Raw genomic sequence first — 21948 nt, forward strand, 5'->3', positions numbered from 1 at the left:
CTTGTTACAACTGATCTGATTCGATTTCAACCACCAAATTTGTATATTTATTCTGCATAACTCCATATAAATCGAGGTGGTCGCTAAACGTCTCTCTATAGAAGCAGACCTCTATTGATATACACCTGCTTATTGTTTCAGTAGCGCACTGCAGTGAAGACGTGAAGCCTGCCTCCCATCATCGAAAGGAATCCTGATACGTTTTGCCACAACTCCCCGCTCTAGGCTTACGTTGCTCAAATATATCACCTTCGTAAGCTTGAATCCAGTTGTTGTATCTCAACATAGATATCTTTACAACGATGACTTCACACTGGTGCGATTCGTTCTATTTTGAGTTGGTCGGCACAGACTGTTTCCCTTGGGGTCTGGAAGAGAAACAGAAATCATCATTTCGACTGCAGGACTTCACCAAGCAAGCAGTTGGATGTGAGTTTTGCTCAAAGCTATCAGACCTGATTGAGTACCGACTTCGATATGACTCTGAATCTCTACGTAACAATGGTGCCGCTACTTCGGATGATACTAGTGATTGGGAAGGTGCAACAGTTTCCTTCTCACATGAACTAAAGGAAGTCCGCAATTGGTCATTTGGTTTCGAGGGTGCGACGTCAAGAAAAATTGTGGCTATCACAGTTTCTGGTGCAAGGTTGTTGGCCATCATCCTCCAGAGGTCTGGTATTGGAGGTCGTGTTCCTGTTGAGTTCTCTTCCGATGGATATGGCAGTGATAGTGTCATCTTTCAACCTCCCGGAACCTGGCGTCTCGATGGAACAAGAAAAAAGTCTTCCTTCTACGACGTGTCACACAAAGAAGTAGCAAGGTTAGAACCGACGCTCGGAAGGTTTCGACCGCTTCTGGTTGACTTTGATACTATCGGAAGTTGGATCCGGATGTGTGATCAACAGCACAAGATCTGTGAGCATCATGAAATACCTGTTGATATTCCACAATTTCGCCTAATTAACGTCGAAAGGATGTGTATTGTGCACGTTGATTCCTCCCGAGGGTTTCCTTTTGCTACTCTGAGTTATGTTTGGGGTCTAAAACCGTTTTTGCGGCTCATCAAGGCAAATGTGAAGGACTTGCAAAAACCTGGATGTCTCAAGAAATTGACATTACCCTGCACTATCAGAGATGCGATCACTATCTGTGCCAAGTTACACATCGAGTATATATGGATTGACAGTCTATTCATCATCCAGGATGACGAATCAGATATGATCCAAGTCATTGATAAGATGGACTCTATATATCGTGAAAGCATCCTGACCATCGTGGCTGCAACTGGCTCAGATGCTTACAGTGGTATTCCCGGCGTTCGATCTGGAACAAGATCCCTTGAGCAACATTCCCTGGAGATACGAGGAGTGGAGCTGATTGATTCGGTTGACAGTGCCCAATTTCGTTTTCAGGGCCCGTTTGAGGAACCGCTCTGGATATCAAAGACCCCATGGGCTCGACGAGCTTGGACCTTCCAAGAAGCCCTCGTTTCTCGAAGATCACTGTTTTTCACTGCCGAGCAGGTTTACTGGAGCTGTCGCGAAGGCTTGCTCAGCGAAGATACCACAGAACATTTCTCAAACAACGAATATTCTCATGTTCCTAGGAAACGATTGGACTCCACCTTCAGCCCCCGGGAATACTTACAAATTGCTACTACCTTTTCAACTCGGCGACTGACATACGAGACTGACATTGGCCGTGCATATCTCGGAACACAAAATTATCTTGACAGAAAGTGGGATGGACACAAGTTCTCGTGGGGTCTACCTCACGGTTCCTTCGGGTCTTTTCTCATGTGGGAACGTCCTCTGCAAGATGATAGGCGGATCCGTACCGGGACACATCCTATCAGACAACGAGATGAAAGCATAGTCAAAGTTTCGTTTCCCAGCTGGTCGTGGATGAGTTGGACTGATGGTGGAAAACTTATCAGCTTCTTTGGCGATGAACCAAAGCCTCACAGTCCGAAATTCTATGTTTTCGATTCAGCGGCGGAACTACTAGAAGTCTGTGATGAGTTCACCTGGCCATCGTCGCTACAAGATCTTCTGACGGGTCAGTCTAACATGCCGACCGAGGTGACAGAAGCAAAGCTGCCTCAAGAGCTACACTTGATACCTTCAATGAGACACAGTGCTTTGGTATTCTACACAGAGATTGTAACAGTCAGATACAATCCGTCTTTAGGTACCACAGCAGAGACTTGGTTTGACATTCCGAGCGATCTCAAGATGAAAAGTTTCGAATATCCATTCTCTATTCAGATTGGGAATGTATATCACCGAATTCCAGAACAAGATCAAGACAACGACTTGGAAGATCTAGAGGAGATCGATCTTGTGGCTGTTTTTAGTGGCCAGATGACCAAACCAAGGAAGTTCAGAGGGCAATATAGATTATACTGCTGGCCGGTGCTGAAGAGAGATGGGATTCGAATACGGCCATCTTACGCGAGTACTGTCATATTTCTGACGCTGTGGCAAGCTCTCCCAAGGCGCAGATGGGAGTTGGTTACTATGCTACAGGGTAACATATTCGACTAGGTTTCTATCTTGGATGATCTATGTTTGCCATTCTAGCCGATGAAGCAGGGCTCGGGCCGCTTTATTTAGTCAGATGGGGAAAACAGCCACTATCACATTTGATAGTTCAAGCGGGGAAACACATTCCAATACGGGAATACGATCGGTTCAGCTTCACACTTGTTAAAACACCTTTGAACATAATCATTGGGAGAAACTGTTCTGCCAAGGCACTCAGCATGCTTGTCTCTGGCATTTTTACCCCAATAAGTCCGGACGAAACAGTCAGAACCACTCACAAGACAATGTTTTGTAGCCTCTAATCCGGCTAGAACGCCGTTTTCTTACTACAGTTTCAGAGCTATTGGATCCTTGGCCGCATTTGGCCTCTCCAGCTAGCCGCTAGTCGCTGCTTGCAGGGAGCTGAACTGTTGTTAGCGTTCTTTGTCGTAGTTGCGCAGTAGAACTGAGACATACGAGGATAACTGTAGTTCCCATTTGCTATCTCTCATACTCTTTGCAGATATCACATATCAATAGTTTCACTTTCTAATTCTAGACCAATATGGGCTGCCTGAACTTAGACATACTGACATCCATCTACTATGGTAACGATCGTTTCCCCTCTTCAAATTGGGGTCCGTCGACGTATAAGAACATGAGAACTGCTCCCATAATCGTCAAGCTTACAGGGTTCTCATTCCTCATCATTTCAACGAACCATGACAGACAACAGCGGAACATACGGCATCAAGGGCCTCCCAAGACCCAAGGATGCTGTCACTCGTCACCCTGACGGTGGTATTCCCTATATTGAGAATTTACCAGTACGCTATGAGATCTCAGTCCTGGCCAGTTCCACAGACCCATTGCTCCGAAAGCAATGGACTCTTTTCGTTCTTGCTCTTGAAAAGTTCAAGATGAAGCCTGTGAGCGAAAAGCTCTCCTACTTTCAAGTCGCAGGTATTGTAAGTTTTGTCGTGAGTTTGATGATTCAACGTGTGCTGACCATGTTGCAGCATGGATATCCTGAAGGCGCTTGGGATAATGCCCCACCACCAAAACAAGATCTCAAGAACCCCAAGAAGGGAGATCAGCCATACGGTGGTTACTGTAACCATAACGGTCTGAACTTTCCCACTTGGCATCGCCCGTACATGGCGCTATTCGAGGTACGTATCCAAGAGTGAAGAGACCTCATCATGACTGGTAACTGACATGTACAGCAATGTGTCTGGGACAACATGGATGATGTCATCAATCACTGGGTCGAAGAACACAAACTTGACCAAGATAAGGCAGAACTCGCTCTGTGGAATGAAGCCAAAGACACCTGGCGCATGCAATACTGGGATTGGGCCCGACAGCAGAGCTACAATGAAGACTTTGCATACCCCCAGGTCTTGGTCCAAGGTCCGGTTCGCATCTTTCCTCCAGAAGTGTTAAAGAAGTATTACCCTCCCAGCGGACTCTATGCCAATCCATTTTGGAGTTTTGAGAACCCTGAGTAGGATGAAGATGGCAATCCTCGTGCTTTTGGAGATATGCTCAAGGGTAAGAGGGACTACAATATCGAAGATGATCCTGTCAAGCACAACCCTGCGCCTCCACGGGACAAAGAGGATGTGGCATGGATACGGTATCTTTGTTAACAAGGGCGCAAAGAAGTTCATCGGCCTTGAGGGTGTGAACAACGCCTGGGTAGCCAACAACCATCTCTCCAATATGACCTGGTACCCCATTACGGACAGGCAAAAAGCACAGGCGAAGACCAATAAGGACTTCTATCTAAAATGGAATCCTGGTACTCTTGCTGACTCAGTCAACCGCATGTTCTCACCCAAGTACAACACCACATGGGGACAGTTTGCCTCGACTAAATGGACCTACGAGGGTTATGGCAATTCTATGAATGGATTTTTGTCTCTTGAGTACATCCACAACAATGTTCATGTAAGTACGCCCTTTGCCAGTTGTGTTCGTTGCATTGCTAACATTTACAGAACATTGTTGGTGGCTCCGACTTTGCCACTGGTGTTGGTCATATGAGCGATGTTCCAGTCGCTGCATTTGACCCGATTTTTTGGCTCCATCATACGTAAGATCGTTCCATTTTACGTCCCTGCATCAGGTCCAACACTTCTCGCAGTCAAATTGATCGCCTCCTGTCTATCTGGCAGTGCCTCTACCCCAAACTCTGGTGGGATCAAAAGGAACCAACCAGACCGGGCGAAGTGAATGTTCCCGATGATACAGAGGATGACTATCTTTACCCATTCCACGACAAGGACAACGGCGGCCCAGTCACCGACGTCTGGATTGCAAGAAAGTGCCGTGACTGGACTGTCTTCAACTACCAGTATGATGATCTCATGGACTTGTCTCAAAAGGCCCTCAATGCCAAGGGAAACCTCGACGAGCCCAGGTTCCAAAAGCTTCTTCAGGCGTACATTCACAATACTTATCCTTGCACCGAACATCTGCTTCGGGATATCAAGGATAATCGACATGTCCACATCCCCGCTGGGCTCACCCCAGATGTTCCCAACATTGATGACAATTCCTGGAAGGATTACATCATTAACGTAAGGTATGATCGCTACGCCTTGGGTGGACAATCATACACGATCAACTTCTATCTTGGTGGTCCAACCGACGAGGCTGTCACTCATTTCGAGCCACAGAACTTTGTCGGCAGTGTCTATACCTTTGGTGGTGGCTCTCGCAAGACTCTAGATTCATGTGCCAACTGCAAGACTCAAGCTGACGCGGGTGTTCTCTCGTGCGCTCAAGTCCCTCTGACGATCCAACTTCTTCATCACACCATTGACTGTGTGAGAAATCATCCCATCTCGAAATTTGATGACGTTGAGAAATACCTCGAGCTCCATCTTCGCTGGAAGTTTTTCGGCTTCGGTTGATTTGAAGTTGATGAGGAGGACCTTGACCCTTTCCACAAGACTCAGGTCACTGTGTTGCGAGGAGTGGGACAGCCTAACCATGTGGTTGCCCCCAAGGTCAGGACTTCTGAGTTGCAGACATTCAGCGTCGCAGCTGCTGATATCTCAGTGTCTGAGTCACCTGCTGTTTCCACGAATGGGACGAATGGAACAAACGGTTCGGCCGGAGGGGCGCCAGTCACTCTTCCTCCTGTTTACAATGCTCAGCCCTATGAAGCTTTGCCGGAGATTACTAACAACAAGTACTTTGGTTTGCAGCATGACGGAACATACATGGGTGGTCGTTGATAACTCAGTTTCCAGATTGAGTCAGTTACTATTCAAATAGCTAGTTCTATCTATATTACAATCATTATTTTATTGATTACACAACGATATTGCAGTTCTCATCGTCTCTAAAGCAGTTGAGTTCATGAAAGGTCAACGCAGTTCTGAACTTAGCAACGTTGTATTAATAGAATCTAGTGCATGGTCCCGAGGGAAGTCTTTTATTATGTCCCCGTGAATGACTATCTGCAACCCCCTTACCCGATTCTCAAGGAATCAAACAAGATTTGTATGTAGATATTACTTAAGGTGGTAGCATCAAAGGCTGTTGTTCGAAAAGTTAAAGCTCTCCCTGTGCAGGCTGTCTGAGATCGATTATCTCCCTGTTACTGTCTGCCGCATGACGATTTGCCCGCATTCCATCTGTGGCACCTTCACCAAGCTGACAAGCTAATTGTCATCCCAAGAGCCGTATCATCTTCAGTACATAGGCGGCTCGGCATTGCCTGAAATGAGAGATCAGAAGAGGTTTGGTTAATGTGAAGACTGCGGCAAGATTAAACTGCATTTCAGCTCGGGAGATGAACATTCGGCTGAAAGGTTTCGGTGTGATTGGCGCTAGAGTGAAGGATTTGATGCGGGCTGATAAGACAAGCATCTGAATTAGAGCCTCATTTACCATTTATAGAAAGCTGTAGTCATTTTTTATGAGAGGGCTCTCGCAGTGTTGTGGCTATCATCGATCTCCACTGCTAATATGATACGGAAGCAATTAACCGACATTCATAATATTTTAAATGCAGGCGCAGTAAGACAAGGTAAGGTACGAGCGACTTAAAGCTCGTTTCTGAATACATAAAGGATCTTTGACAGCCAGATAGCAACAAGGATATAATACGGGTTCTGCAATTCAGTCTCAACAGCCGAGGGATGTCGAGTCACAACGAACTGCCTCTTTAGACTTTTGTCATTTATCTTGCTATCATCCTTACGTAAATACTTGCTCCTTTCAGTTATCCAAATGTCCACTTCATAATGCGGAGGTGGTGATCAGCATGTTGTTTCAGGTGTTGGATCAAAACCCACAACGCCATGAAATTGGCACGGGCACTCGCTTGCGGAAGGTAAAATTCCGTGGCTGTTTCCGGAGAAAAGCTTGTTTTTTAATCTATCGTGAAGCTTGGCAATGTGATTTGCCATGATGTCAATCCATAACTCATAAATGGTCACTCTTCAAAGGAACGCCCAGGTGGTGATGCTTGTTTTTGTCTTCCAGAGTGATGTGGTTTGAATACTATGGATTGTACAGCTCCTTGACATCGACTTTAAAAAAAATAAGATACACTATTCCCTCCCGGCATAGACGACCTGGATGATGCCAGTAATCGACTGTATCAATCCAAACACAACAGCTAAAAACACAGCAGTAATCAACGCCCACCTTGTCCACCATAGACTCAGGTCACGATCGTCCTGCCAGATTCTTTTGATACCCATATTGGGCTGGTTTTTGGAGGCTTCAAGCACCCATGCTAGTCGCTGGTTCCATACTGGGTATTCGTTGTAGAGGCGTGAGACTGTTGGAGTGTTCAAACTTGCCAAAGACCTTTGCCATGATTTGATTTCTCCGTGTTCGTGGAACCATGTTAGATACTGGGAGGATGAATAGCCATGGGGTGTTTCGGGGAAGAATAGGTGTACCGTTCTCACTGTTTCGTTTATGAAATCTTCCTTGAAGAATTTAGACGTCCTTAAACTTGTCAGTACTTTCAAAAGAGAGATATGTGTAAACTCACAATTCTTGCGCCCCGTTGATATGTTTAAGAGCTTCGATATTGCAGAAAAGGTACAGGGTGTCTCCTTGAATAGTAAGATGCTCCGTAATGTAATGGGTCCAGTCAATTCTTAACCCTGCCTTTTTCTCTAGATCGATAACATTGAACCATGGCGGAAATCCACTTATTGTATTCCAGTATCCTAGTAATGGCGCCGTCTGTATCGTGTCAACAACTGACTTCAGATTTTGATTATCAGATATTTGTAACAGATGCGACTGAGCATTGATGGTCCCATTGTATTGCTTGACTTTGATCATGAGCAACAGCCTGATAACAAACATGATCGCAAGAGAAATGGCTTCATTTGGCAAGTTCAGCGTTTTCAGTTGCTCTGCCACTTCTTTACGTAGCACTTCCTGAGTATCTGAGTGACGCCGCAAGATAGCGTCTCGTATCGTCAGGACATGCTCAAAATCTAGACTGGACAGGTTGAAGCTTTTGGTGTCTAATAAAGCATAGACTTCTCGCTTAAGCAACTCGAAATAGGCAGAAAGCGCTTCGATGTGTGTTTCCACGAGCGGCTGGCGCCAAAGTTCCTCGACAAATGTCTGCTTTTCCCTGTCATGGTTTTTAGATGGGCCATCAAGAAATACGCCGAGATCAAGGGTGTTTGTCATCGTTAATCACTACAGTGACTGAATTCCTTAAGAATAATGGGAAATGTATGTTCCATAAAGAGAGTCTTGTATGATCATTCTAACGATGCTACGGAGTAGTTACCTCATAGATATTTGGTGGCTGAAACCGACAGCCTCATTTTCAACCTAAGCGGCATCGTGGTTGGATAACTGAAAGGAGGGGTAAAGAAAATGAGGTAAGCAAGACACAAAGCTGTTAGGCCAGACCATCGTCAGCGGTTGAAAGGCTGAGGACGCCATAAAGTATAAGAACAGAACAGGCCGGCGCTTCTACTTGCAGAAATCAGTGATTATGCACGATTTCCCATTTCAAAAAACAAAAAAAAAGCATTACGTTTGTTCCAGAGACTACACAGATTACATCTCCCTTGTATACCAACAGCTTGTCATTTGCAGCTATTGCCATGACCTCAATATTGGCATATGTGAACTGGAAATGGTGCATTGGAAAATTTGTATCACATCACCATTCCCCTCTCTATAGATACAAAGAGTGCCCTACGCCCGAGAACTACTCTGGACAACAAACAATCCAAGCTTTCAAACTTGACTATGATCGAGTTTCCAAGGCAATAAGCTTGGAGCATCAACAAGTGACAGATGGCATAGGTGTGGAATTCTCCACCGGCAGTTTACCTCCAGAGGCGAAATCTGTTGAAATAATTGGATGGCACTTCTGTCACAAAGACCTAGTCAACTTTGACTGGGGAAATCTCAAACCAGGAATAGAGACGGAGGGCCAACTTGGGCTAGAAAAGAAAGAGAAATTTCGATGGGTCAGGGAAAAAGAAGGCCACATCGGCGGAATCAATCGGCTATGGGTCATACGCGGGTATTTCATCGGGCGTGACGAGAATAACGCTCCGCCATGCATCACGGTTCTATGCGCATATGAAGACGTGGCGCGATTCTTGGTCGACTTTATTCACTCCAGACTGCATCTGCACGAAGGGTGGGGTGCTACCATGTTACCCGGAGTGAAGGTGTTAAAGTTCACGTCTGTTCCTGGAAGCAACGATAACTCTGACAACTTGGATAATGGTGACAGCCCTAACATTTCTGATCGAGACCTCCTTGATAAAGAAGCGGAGACGAATCTAATAAGGATTGATATTGGGTCCCAGGACAATCAGTCTATGCCAGCCATGACAAACGGAAATCTCTCTTCCTGGGCGCAGAAGCTGCATCGATGCGGAATCCATGTCGAAATCGTGAGAGAATCAGAAGTCATCGCAAAGGCAACCATTGGAGGTCTCATCGTAGTTAGAGATGAAGTATATGGCTTGACAGTCGGTCATCTGTTTTCACCATCGGCTACGGACGGCGGAGAGCGGCAGAGTCTGTCCACTGAGACACGTGCTACTATGAGAGCATGGCAGGAAGGACAAAATTGTGGCATGAAGCTTGACTGGGCGCTGGTAAAGGTACCAGGGCTCCAGAAACAGATTGTTGAGTCATGGATGGATGTGAACTTGGTGCGGACGGTGAGTGGCGAATTCCGCCCGGTTCTTATTGCCTTGGCGGAGCCAGATCCCTATACTCATGTAGTCATCGCCACTCCTGGGTCGACACGTTGTCTCCGAGGTGTCTTTGTTGACCCCGACGCTATTGTCAACATCCCGGAATCGCCAACCCCCTATGCTACGTGGGTCTGCAGGATGGAGCTTCCGTGGCTAATACAACCTGGAGATAGCGGGTCCTGGGTTTTCAATGCCGAAAATGGCATGCTGCTGGGAGTTTTAGTGGCCGGTTGCCCTGAACTGCAAGAGGCGTACATCATTCCCGCCTACGAAATTATCGACGACATAAATCGACATTACCATGAGGGCCCACACGACATACATGACCTACATGACCTACATGACCTACATGACCTACATGACCTACATGACCTACATGACCTACATGACCTACACGACCTAGACGTACATAACGTACGCGACCTAGACGTACATGACCTACACGACCTAGACGTACATGACCTACACGACCTAGACGTGCATGGCGTACACGACCTAGACGTACATGACCTACACTACCTATCCTACCTGGACAACTTATATCTGTCTGTTCATCTTCCAAATTGTCATCGTTTGCCGAGAATAGAACAGATTCAGTTGCATCGGCAGATCAATGAATACGGAAATATAGTGAAGAGTTTCGAGAACCCCGAATCTTTGAAAAAGCTACTCGACATCAATAGTCGCATAAAAGAGTGGGTTAATAAAGCCAAAGCCATTAACGATATTCCTTCATCGTCATACAGTTTACGAGAGGAAATGTCGCCATGGAAATCTGCTCTTTCAGTTCTGGAATACCGGCTCTTAAGGGAGGAAGCAAATGTTGGTTCTAAAGGACCAACAACTGACGGCTTTGAGGGTTTGCTTAAAATCGCAATTCAGCAACCTCCGTTACGATGTTACAACTTCGTCAACGAGACGATCTTGGCCCATCATAATTCGCAGGATATCTATTTTCTGACACGTTTGTGGCGATGTTTAATGCTGTGCCTCAACAGCTACTCTCTCAACGATAATGATATCCCTATGGCCACCAAGTCTTCATATGACCACATGGTGGAAAGAGAGATCAGGCTGATGACGTTTAGGAGGTCTAATGGCTGTCCCGGACGTCGGTCCCCATGGGACAACTTTTCCATCACAAGGTTGAATGGCATATCTGGTGGCATCTTTCCATGGCAAGGTCATGCCTACAAACATGATTTTCCTCAGCGGACTCCAATCGACCTTGGTCGAAGCCACCCGTATAGTAAAATGGCGGTGGGAAGAACTAGCTTACCTGCATGGGACAGGCTTACTGCCAAGGGAGTTCTTGACAGATTAGAAAGAGATCTTGAAAAATTGATCACCATCAATCAGGAAGGTGTTGAATTTAGTCTGCCAGAGACAAGAATGAGTGGTAAGTTCAACTTCATTTGGATATCTCATGAGGAATCCATTTAATTTTTGTACAACAGGTTTGCCCTTTATTGTTAAGGGACTCTCAACTGACAGTAACGTCGTTCTTTTCGCCCTTAAATTAACCGATAGGAGCAACAGGTTTCTAGTGACTCTTCCGCCGCCCTCTGTCGGTCCAAGTACATCTACCCAGTCTTGGCCATCTGCACGAGACTATCCGAGTTATGCCATGAGCGATTACCATATTGAATTTTCAACTTGGAGGCTTCCGTTTATTCTCCTAAATGAAGAATTTGTTACTGAGGAATCTATAAATGAAGTTATAGACATGGTGCTATTATCGCAGATTAAGATGGACGATAGGACTATTAAACATCCAAGGAGGCTACGTCTTCGCGACAATCTTTCTATCTTCTATTTAACAGAATACCGCCAGTATGTCGAGGTTATCATTTATGAATGTCAGGTCAAGGGTCAGTCTTCTGATTCTGCTTGGATAGCACGTCGCCCAGCTAGTTGGATTTTGCAAATGGTAGACGAGGCATCAGCAAAGAAACATCTATCACCTCCCTTTTCTGCTATTCTCGATTTAGAAGATTGATATATCGATAGTCGACTGCTTTCGTAATTGACTTCTCTGTTTGTTAATAGCGAAGCATTCTACCTTGAACAAAGATAGCTGCTTGTAGTATTATTCTACGAGTGATGTGCCTTTTTATGAAAATAAAGAGCGTCTTTGAAAGTACTGATCATGAAGCGTTCAATCACATGCCCTCACATTCCCATGCAGAGCCTCCTCCCCTTAATAAAATCCTTCCACACGAAACGAAACGACCTCAATCATGTCATAAACTTAACCTTTAGGAACAATTCAAGCTCTAAAGATCCGCCAATCAGACCGTCACAATTTGAAACCGACAACCCCATGGGCCGCCATACCGTTGGTGCGCTTCTTATCTACAGGGATTATCTCAAACAAGCCCAGCCCTTGTCCCAACTCCACCAAGTAAAATCACGACATGAAAGTTCATGACAGAATCAAGAAACAGAACCCTGGTTTTCGTAAAATTCTCCCGGAGGCATACGTGTGACCCCCAAATGAGGTTAAACTGCCGGGATATTAAAGGTCTCCTGCATATGAGCCGCAGCTGCAGTTATGGTTAACCAGCTCACAGGCCAGGGTAGTACAAGATATATATCATAGATAACATCCCATCACGTTGAGCCTCTGCAAGCCATCGCTACATTTGATTGTCTTCTTTTCACCGCAAGTACGGTGTATTTCCTTCTTTTTTTCTACCGTTCGCGGTTTATTCCATTCCTTAAACGACCCTGGTGGTCTATCCATTCTCTTCCAACACACTCTTTAACCGATCAAAATGCGTTTCAATATCTCCTCCGCGGCAGCCCTTTTGGGTCTCGTCGCTTCGTCGACCGCCCAGCGAACCACTGCATACACCGACCCCAAGACCGGTATCGACTTCCAGCGCCTCGTGGAGAAGGACTTTAGCATGGGTATCGCCGTTCCCGAGACTCTCGGCAAGGACTTGATCGCCCAGCTGGTCGTTCCCGTTGCAAAGGAAGGATGGGGAGGTATTTCTTTCCGAGGTGGTATGGTTGGCGGTCTTCTCTTTGTCGCTTGGCCCAACGGCGATGATATCGTGACCAGCTTCCGTTTGGCTTCCTCGTACGCCAACCCTGATACGTACACCAACACTACTGTCAAGGCGACACCCATTCCCGAGGGTACCTTTGTCAACAGCACTCACTTCTCATACACCTTCCTCTGTGAGGGCTGTGTTGAGGAAAAGGTCACCAGTCTCACTGGAGAGTCACCTGTCGTTGGCTACGCTTACTCCACCATCGCTGTCGACGCGCCTGCTGAGCCCGAGAGTGCCCTTTCATACCACGGTGCTGGCTTCGGTCAGGGTGGTCTTGACATCAAGGCTGCTGCATCTGCCAAGTTTGCTGAGTGGGCTGCCATGGCCAAGGAATCTGCTCCTACTCCTCCCGGTGGCGGTTCTGGAGGAAACGGTACTATCCCTGTTCCTGGTAACTCTACTATTACTCCTCCTACCACTTCCAACATCACCTACGATGTCATTGTCGTCGGTGGTGGCCCAGCTGGTATCATCGCCGCTGAGCGCCTCGCCGAGACAGGCGTCAGTGTTCTTCTCATCGAGCGCGGCCCCGCCAACACTGTCGCTCTCGGAAACACCCAGCAAGCTCTACCCTGGAACAACACCCTCACTCCCTACGACATCCCCGCCATGGGCAGCAGCCTAGGTAGCATGTCTGGCACCAAGTTCTGCAGTGACACCGCTTCCACAGCTGGATGTCTCCTCGGTGGATCCAGCTCCATCAACGGTCTCAACTTCATCCACCCTCCTGAGCGCGATTTCCAGCGCTGGCCTAAGGGCTGGGGCTGGGCTGACATGTCGGCTGCTGCTGAGCGTCTGTACGAGCGTAACCCTGGAACGACTCTTCCTTCTGATGATGGAAAGTACTACAATGACATGACTTTCAAGGTTCTTGAGAAGTACCTGAGTGCCAAGGGCTGGAAGGAAGTTGATTCTATCAAGCAGCCCAACGAGAAGCACGAGGTTTACTCTCGCTGCTCGTGGTCCATCAAGGATAACATGCGTGCTGGTCCTGCCCGAACTTACATGCCCTTTGCCAAGGCTCTTCCCAACTTTACCCTCAAGCTCGAGACAAAGGTCATCCAGCCTATTCGATCTGGCAGCATGATTACTGGTGTTCTCACCCAAGCTGCCGACGGTAGCAAGCAGATCATCAAGGTCAAGGCCGGTGGCAAGGTTGTTCTCGCTGGTGGTGCCATGTCCACTCCCCGTCTTCTCTGGAACGCTGGTATCGGCAAGTCTGATGCTCTTGCCATCGTCAAGGAGGGTGCTGCTCGAACTGGTGTCACTCTACCTCCTGCTTCGGAGTTCATCGATCTCCCCGTCGGTCACCACCTCCAGGACCACGCTCAAGTCATGCTCCAGTTCAAGACCAAGAGTAACTTTACCGCATACAAGTTCAACGACATTGCTACCAAGCCTGTTGCCTCTGATCTGGACCTGTACATGCAGGGTTCCGGCCCCATTACCCAGGCTGCTCAGCGCATGCACCTTTGGACTTCTGCCGAGGGCGCTGATGGTCGTGTTCGTTACCTTCAAGGCACAGCTAGTGCCATGGCTGACGGTATTATCACTGTCCGCACATTCTTGACCCACGGTACATCCACCGTTGGAGAGCTCGGTATCGCTGCTGGTGGAAACACCCTCCTCAAGACAAAGCCCTGGTTGATTGACCAAGAGGATCGCAAGGCTATGGGTGACTTTATTCAATACTGGCTGGATCTTGTTAGTGGTAGCAACTCTACCCTCTCTTACATTACACCCGGTGCCACTGTCGATGATATCCTCGCAACCAAGATGATCAGCGGTGACCACTGGATGGGCAGTGCCAAGATGGGCGTTGACGACGGCCGCAAGGCCAACGGAAGCAGTGTCGTGGATCTCAACACCAAGGTTTATGGTACTGACAACCTCTTTGTTGTTGACGCCAGTCTGCACCCTGATCTTCCTACTGGAAACACTCAGTCGATCATCATGATTGCCGCTGAGCACGCTGCTGAGAAGATTGCTGCTATCAAGGTTGTCGGTGGAGGTAGCAACTCTACCATTCCCGAGCCTGTGTCTCCCACCCCTACCCCCGTTGCTACCCCTTCCAAGGGTACTAAGTGCAAGCGAGCCATTCGTAGTGCTGCACGAAGGTCTATTGACTTTCGACGACGATCAGTTTACTGAGTCAGACTCTGATAAATATTTCTTGTGTATATTGTAGCCAGATAAGAACCTTTGGTAGCTGTAAATAAAATACCAACATTATCCAATCACTTGTTTATGCTATGAAAGTAAGATGACGCCTCGGGTCAGCATCAAGACGCCCCATTAATATCACCCAATTCTCTAGTATAATTGGTCAATTGACCTCGGTTTCGTCTTTGTCATTAGCTCGGATTCGGGTTCATTTTATCCTTGTCCGTCAGCTGATTTCGCAATGATTACTCTACATTTAGCTGCAACTTGTCTTTCTTCTCTTAACCCCTCTCGGACCGAGTGCGAGCCCACTTACTACCATCGTACATACATATCAAAATGGATGCCGAGACTATGTCCAACAAGTCGACGCGCGTGGGGTACAAAAAGTCCCGAAACGGATGCACGCGCTGCAAGAAGCGTCGTGTCAAGGCATGTCAACAAAAAGGCCAGTGTAACACTTACCACTAACGGACCCAAAAGTGTGATGAGAATGTTCCGTGTACAGCTTGTGTCAGACACAAAGTCTGGTGCAGTCTCCAATCGGCAGCAGATCACCACGACACCCTCCCACCTACACGTTCCCTGCGACCGCCAAACCCCAGCGTATCCGGCAACAGTCCTTCTTCTACTACTTCTTTACTTTCTGGCTCTTTGTTTTCCAATCCTCTTGAGGAACCCGACTGCTGGGTGTCTACCGCCGAGCTCATGCTGCACTACACCACCGTCACGTACAAGACCATGGTCTTTTCTGACAACACCACGGCAACGTTTCAACAACGCATGCCACAAGCAGCTCTCCCGTTTCCCTTCTTTCTTCGTCAAATTCTTGCTTTTTCCGCCTACCACCTCGCTCATCTTCACCCCGAGCGACGACAATTCTATCTCTTACAAGCTACCAAACACATAAACGCTTCTATACGAGGCATCAGAGAAGCCCTCTCTGAGGAAGTCACCGCTAAAAATTGCCACGCTTTGTACGGCAGTACGACCTTTGTCGTTGTCAATAAATTTGCTGCGTTTCCCAACTGCGACGCTTTTCGCAGTCATGGGTGTTCTCTGCCAGTGCAGAGTCTGATGGAGATTTTCTCTCTAGTGAATGGTATGGAAGCTGTACTAAATTCCCCAGGCGCTGCAGACCTTGCCCATGGTCCTCTGCAAGAGCTCTTTTGCGAGACGACGCAAGTCCACCCGACAAGTCATCTCCTCAACGGTCTCTCTGCACGATTACCAGATCTTGCGCGCAGGATCTCGTCCGACTACATGGAAGAGCAATGCCGTACTGCGTTGAGTTCAGCGGTAGAGTCCATCACCAGTTGTGTAAACGATTCACTGCGAGAACTAAACAAAGCGTCGCCTCCAGAGTTGAGAATTATATTCTGGTGGCCGATGACTGTGTCGAGGGATTTTCTAGATCTAGCAGTATCTGGCCATCCATTGGCTCTCGTTATACTCGCTTACTATGATATCCTGCTGTTTTGGGGTGAATCGCAGTATTGGTTCTTTCAGGACTGGGCGGAGAACCTTATTACTGCGATTGTGGACAAGGTGAGGGGATCGCAGTGGGAGGATTTGCTGGGTTGGCCGGTTGAGGTGATACTCAATAGTCAGTAGCAGGTACACGTATGCTCTGTACAAAGACCAGCTGATAATAACACCGTAACTATTAATAAAAGACATTAACTCTCAGCTGTAATTGTAATCAAGCATTGACATGTAATTTTCATGGATCTCCATACCCCCACCAGGATCTTCACTGGGATTATTAGAGTTATTCGAGGCTGTATCAACTCTCTTCTCTTGTCTCTCAGTAGATTTTTCCCGAGTCCCGGAATACTCGGGAATTAGAATGAGACGACTGTAACATTTAATTTAACTCTAATCATCAGACCAGTCAATATGCAACCTAATAACCACCGTCACACTGCATACCATCCTTCGTACTCGGACTACTCATTCGGACAAGATAAAGCCAAGATTATGGGGTTGCATTTGCATTGACCCGGCACACAAAGATAGACCCGGTCCGATCTGTGCATCACTGTCTCTGAGACCGGCTAAAACTTAGTACCATCTCTGCTTACGCCCAGAACTAAATTAGTTACGCTGGGACATCGGAAAATGGGCATCAATTGCTCCTTCCGGACCCTCGGGAAATGACGATCAGCTGACTGTCAGCAAAGGATTCAAGACCCTGAAAAAGAAAAGTATTTATTAAACACCATCGCCTCTTAGTTATCACACTCATTCATTCAAACCAAATCAGTCATTGAGATACCGCCATCATGTCGGCAACATCAGTTGAAAAAGAGAAATCGGCTCCTCGCCCTCCTCCCCTCCTCTGTCTCGGCGCCCCTCGCACGGGCACAGCATCTCTCATGGCCGCCCTCACAATCCTCGGCTTCTCAAACGTCCATCACGGCTGGGAAGTTTCAGAACGCGACGATAAACAATGGCAATGGCGCATCTTCGACCGCGCAGCCGACGCCACATTCCCTAACCTCCCCACATACAACGGCAAAGGATTCTCACGCGCAGAATGGGACGAGGTATTCGGAGAATACGAAGCTGTCTCAGACGTAGCCTCTTTCTTCTCAGAATCTCTCATCCCAGCGTATCCTGACGCAAAGGTTATTCTTGTTGAGCGCGAGGTGGAGAAATGGTACAAGAGCGTTCTCATCGTCTTTGAACCAGCCCAAAGCGCACGCTACAGATGGTTTGGGGAAACAATCGGACGATTCGCTGGTTATGATAACGCCAAGGCGAGTTTCAAGATGCATCAGGGCTGGACGGGGGCGCCGACGCCAGAGACTACGGTTGAGAATTTGAGGACGGCGTATGCGCGACACAACAAGTATATTAGAGAGAATGTACCCAGCGAACAACTCTTGGATTTTCAACTGAGTCAGGGCTGGGAGCCTTTGTGTCAGTTTTTGGGAAAGCCGGTTCCTGATGTGCCGTTTCCGCATGCCAATGACTCGGCGGCGTATAAGGCGAGGGGTAAGAAGTTGGGGAGAAAGATGATCGGGAGGGCTATGAGGAATATTATGTTTCCTTGTTTTAAGAAGAAGTTTTAGAACTGGACTGGAGTGGATGTGAGGATTAGATGCTGTACATACTGTATCAAGTCATATCCTGTGGAGAAAGAGTGGAGGTAAATAACGAACAATAGAATATTAATACCCTGACCGACTTATTCATTCTTGATATCTTTCTGCTGGTTGTATTACTCTTCTAGGTAAAGGCTGCTTGCTGTATCACTCATTGAGGATAGCGCATGTCCTTGATTCAACCTCACTATCCGTACTCGATGGGACAGCCAAGCTTTTAGACTTTAATTGATTGGCGAACATCTCACTCTCTAGACCTCTTTTCGGGACTAAGTTGTCTATTATCCAGAGTTTTGCCTTGGTTTAGCATTCTAGAGAACAAGATTGGATGGTGGTTATGGGATGAACACCGGGACGTGGCCCGAAACTCCGAAGGCGGAGCAAGATCGTCTCGATGTTAGCTGGAGATAACCTATATCATCTTAACCCAATCCCTCTTGAATCTCATAATTCCCTTCTAACTTTCCTTCCACCATTATTCTACACCTTCCACATATCAAACAACGTCCAACAAATTAAAAATGGCTGCTTCTCTAGACTACAACTGGCAACAAGTCAAGCCCGGAGTATGGCAACGTCCCATCGACGAAATCGAACAATTCTATTCAACACTGGCCGTTCTCTACGAAGGAAGCAGTCGCATGTTCTTTGGAATAACCGGACACATCTCACTCTCCATCAAAAGCCCCAAAGATTTATCCTCTGCAGACGCGGAACGGCATGTTGACGAAGCCTTACGAAAAGCTTGGCTTGCACTGATATATGATCACCCTACACTAGCATCCCAAGCAACCCAGAACCTTGAAACAGGCGAGTGGGTAAAAACATACAAGTGTCTCAATGGAAAAGAAGACAAGAATATTTGGCTCGACAAGACTCTTATTCACATCTTCAATGGCCAGTCTGGAAACGAGTGGGCAAACTCTGATCCTCCAGCCCCCAAACTCCCTACAATGTTTATTCTTCACCTTTCTGCTGGAAATGATGATGGCTCCAAGATTATCCGTCGAGACCTCGTCTTGCGCTCTCCACATGACATCCTCGACGGCATCGGAACTCTCATGCTCCTCAACAACTATATCACCCTCACGGCAGAAGCTTACGAAAAGGGAGAGACGTACAATCCCCCACCTCTAGACGGAAGTGAAGCTTCAAACCTAAGTCCATCTTATCGAATCGCAGCGCGTATTCCAGACAAACTCCCACAGGCACAGATAGACAGACTGAATGCAATGGCCGCTCAAAAAGCCGCAGTAGCTTCTGATCCAAGTATTCAAGTCCTCGCACTTCCCTTCCGCAAAGGAGAAATTGTACCTGGTCGTCATCAACGCGTGGCACTTACACTCACCGAGAAAGAAACTCAACAGCTGTTGGCTGCTTGTAAGAATGTCAAGGCTACCCCAACACATGCTTTCCACGCAGCTGCAGCAATCGTTGTACGCGATGTCCAAGATAAACCCGTCGAGACAAAGAAAGTACGGTACATCAACTACATTTTACGAAATGAGCGGTCAAACTGCTCTGAGCCGTATAACTCTATGGAACATCCAGCTGCTGTTTACCATTCTGTGTCTGGTCAAAGTCTTGTAGTCGACATGGATCTTCACCCAGAAAACCACCAGTCCGACGTACAAGAATTTCACACAGTCCTGGAAACTATCAAAGACTTTTATCTCACCGTCAAACAAGACAAAGACTTTTATATCCTCGCTCCAACAATGTTCGCCCAAGGCACTCCAGATCTGCCCTCGTCTCCGCGTCCACTGCCCATCCCGCCTCCCAAAGCTCACCCATCAGTATCCATCTCGAGCATGGGCCGCGTCGAGGCTATCATAGCACCCGAGATAAAGGCATTCAGTGCTCGAGATCCGTGGGTAACTGGGGAAGAGCTTGGGAATGGACTGGGGTTGTTCCTGGGTACGTTTCGAGGCGAGTTGTGTTTGAGCGCTGCGTATAATGATGCGTGGCATACGGAGGGTGATGTGAGGGCGTATCTGGAGCGTTGTAAGGAGGTTGTTTTCCTCGGGCTTGGGATGGATTAGATGATGATCGTGGAGGCAGTCGTTTTGATGGAGATGTGACTATTCATCTGTCAGTTGCTGACACGGACATAGACGGACCTCGATCGATAAGGTTCAAGCCAACTGTCAACCCCAAATATCTGGCGTTTAGATTAGAAATCATCCCATTGTGTAAATCTCACGTTAGTAACTACAATACGATGCGAAGCTGACAAGTAACGATATGCGGAAGGTCAACTTACTGTGCCGCAAGGCGAGAAATAAGTCCCTGAACCAACAAACCGGGAACTTCTGTGGCAATAATAGCAAGTCGCCTTTATCAAAGTCTTATTCCAGAATCAGTTAGGGAACTCGATCGGTTTATCAAGGCCCAGAGAGTAACAAACCGCCACAACCCGCAGCAATAAAAACATGCAGTGATCAACAGTAACGTTTCTGCATATCGAGTCAATCAGAGTAGCAGGGGGGCGAGCAACCAAAAGGCGAGGTCGCCGAACAATGTGTGTGTGCCCCAAAGTGGAAGCTCCCTAGCCCCCAGGAACCTTTGACAGGCTGGGGTAAACTAGGATCATACAGCATGCGGGTATCCACTGTGAAGCCAGCCAAACCATATCGGGAAGCCTTTTTGCGTGGGAGCTGAAAGTTGATATGGGGTTTTTGGGTTTGATAGGGGCGAGGGCAAAGGAGTCGGTGGGATTGGGTTGGTTATCTTGGTCCGTTTGGCTGACATGGTGTAAGGGCACGTGAGGGAGTTGTGTCGAGAAGGGAAGTTGGAAGATTGTACGGTGAATCATGTTACTTGGTTTGATATGGTCGACGGTGTTATTGGTGATGGTGTTGGTGTCGGTGTTGGTGTTGTAGGTGATGAAGTGGCAATGTTGGTATCTCGCCATCAGGCAGTTGGTTCCAACACTAACGATCAAGCGAGAGTTTTACTATACTGCTTGCTCTACGCATGCATCTGAATGTCAAATTAATACAAATTAAATAAGCAAAATAACAAATACAGATACCACTCAGTTTACCTTTGTCTTGACAATGTAATCATATTGGCAAAATCTCACAATATCATCACAACCAAAAAGACCAATCACATCAGCTTAGTAAACCCTTACTTATCAATCAATTCTAATCTCACGATGATCTACGTACCATTTATCAGACAAGCAGGGATCATGATCCTTGGCTCTGTTGTCCAAAATAGATGTATTTTTCGCGTGGCAAACGGGCCACACCATTTCAACCGCGAGTGTTAAACGCGAATCTCTTGGTAGCTTGGCTCCATCGCCGAGATATCCAAGGTCGTGGTAGGATACGCTGATCAATTCTACAATTAGATAGTTTTCGGATTGAGGCGATATGCCAAAGATGATCTACATGGGAGAATAAATGCAGAATCTAATTGTGCATGCATCAATAAATCTCACATTGTAACAGACATAGGGTAGGACATGATCATCTTGGTTCACAGATAGCATCACGATGACAAAAGCCAAAACGTCAAAAATAAACTTGCTCCCAAAATGGCTCGTCGTCATGCAAAAGGCGTTTAAACATTCCGCGGTAGATACAAAAACAGGTATAGCGGTTAACAAAAGTCCGTCTTGTGGCCGTTTTCAAGTGATTCGATTCCTACACAAAGTACCTGAGCTAGCGAGTAAACAGGGTTAATAGGGAACTAACGTAGGGGACAAATGTGCCTTGGCAGTTGGGTTCTGGCCTCGGTACTCCATAGCGGAATGTGAGAACCCTGCCAAGGGATGGTGACAGATTGCGGGGGAGGCAGTTGATGTGGCTGTTTGTAAATGTAGATTAATTAATTATTTCAGTATGATGGACAGTAA

General features: G+C 47.1%; 8 protein-coding genes across 8 annotated transcripts; 7 read left to right on the top strand and 1 right to left on the bottom strand.

The window, feature by feature from the left end:
• Positions 1-302: 302 nt before the first annotated feature.
• FGSG_04868 (uncharacterized protein) lies at positions 303-2549 on the top strand (the record flags this gene model as incomplete). Its single annotated transcript, XM_011325031.1, has 2 exons — positions 303-366; positions 454-2549. The coding sequence occupies 2 exons, from the start codon at positions 303-305 to the stop codon at positions 2547-2549; spliced, it is 2160 nt and encodes a 719-aa protein (XP_011323333.1).
• Positions 2550-3250: 701 nt separating this feature from the next.
• FGSG_04869 (uncharacterized protein) lies at positions 3251-5776 on the top strand (the record flags this gene model as incomplete). Its single annotated transcript, XM_011325032.1, has 8 exons — positions 3251-3496; positions 3548-3700; positions 3755-3946; positions 4040-4167; positions 4280-4481; positions 4532-4626; positions 4678-5362; positions 5489-5776. The coding sequence occupies 8 exons, from the start codon at positions 3251-3253 to the stop codon at positions 5774-5776; spliced, it is 1989 nt and encodes a 662-aa protein (XP_011323334.1).
• A 1323-nt stretch (positions 5777-7099) lies between these two features.
• On the bottom strand, positions 7100-8210 carry FGSG_04870 (uncharacterized protein; the record flags this gene model as incomplete). Its single annotated transcript, XM_011325033.1, has 2 exons — positions 7100-7505; positions 7552-8210. The coding sequence occupies 2 exons, from the start codon at positions 8208-8210 to the stop codon at positions 7100-7102; spliced, it is 1065 nt and encodes a 354-aa protein (XP_011323335.1).
• A 425-nt stretch (positions 8211-8635) lies between these two features.
• Positions 8636-11750, top strand: FGSG_04871 (uncharacterized protein; the record flags this gene model as incomplete). Its single annotated transcript, XM_011325034.1, has 2 exons — positions 8636-11150; positions 11209-11750. The coding sequence occupies 2 exons, from the start codon at positions 8636-8638 to the stop codon at positions 11748-11750; spliced, it is 3057 nt and encodes a 1018-aa protein (XP_011323336.1).
• A 778-nt stretch (positions 11751-12528) lies between these two features.
• Positions 12529-14961, top strand: FGSG_04872 (uncharacterized protein; the record flags this gene model as incomplete). The annotated part of the gene is made up of 1 exon (XM_011325035.1): positions 12529-14961. One exon carries the CDS (start codon positions 12529-12531, stop codon positions 14959-14961), a length of 2433 nt encoding a protein of 810 aa, XP_011323337.1.
• A 351-nt stretch (positions 14962-15312) lies between these two features.
• FGSG_04873 (uncharacterized protein) lies at positions 15313-16587 on the top strand (the record flags this gene model as incomplete). Its single annotated transcript, XM_011325036.1, has 2 exons — positions 15313-15409; positions 15482-16587. The coding sequence occupies 2 exons, from the start codon at positions 15313-15315 to the stop codon at positions 16585-16587; spliced, it is 1203 nt and encodes a 400-aa protein (XP_011323338.1).
• A 671-nt stretch (positions 16588-17258) lies between these two features.
• On the top strand, positions 17259-18050 carry FGSG_04874 (uncharacterized protein; the record flags this gene model as incomplete). Its single annotated transcript, XM_011325037.1, has 1 exon — positions 17259-18050. The coding sequence occupies one exon, from the start codon at positions 17259-17261 to the stop codon at positions 18048-18050; it is 792 nt and encodes a 263-aa protein (XP_011323339.1).
• A 554-nt stretch (positions 18051-18604) lies between these two features.
• FGSG_04875 (uncharacterized protein) lies at positions 18605-20125 on the top strand (the record flags this gene model as incomplete). Its single annotated transcript, XM_011325038.1, has 1 exon — positions 18605-20125. One exon carries the CDS (start codon positions 18605-18607, stop codon positions 20123-20125), a length of 1521 nt encoding a protein of 506 aa, XP_011323340.1.
• Between the last annotated feature and the right edge of the window lie 1823 nt (positions 20126-21948).

This window comes from Fusarium graminearum, chromosome 3, assembly GCF_000240135.3.
Source record: "Fusarium graminearum PH-1 chromosome 3, whole genome shotgun sequence".
Classification (NCBI taxonomy): Eukaryota; Fungi; Ascomycota; class Sordariomycetes; order Hypocreales; family Nectriaceae; genus Fusarium; species Fusarium graminearum.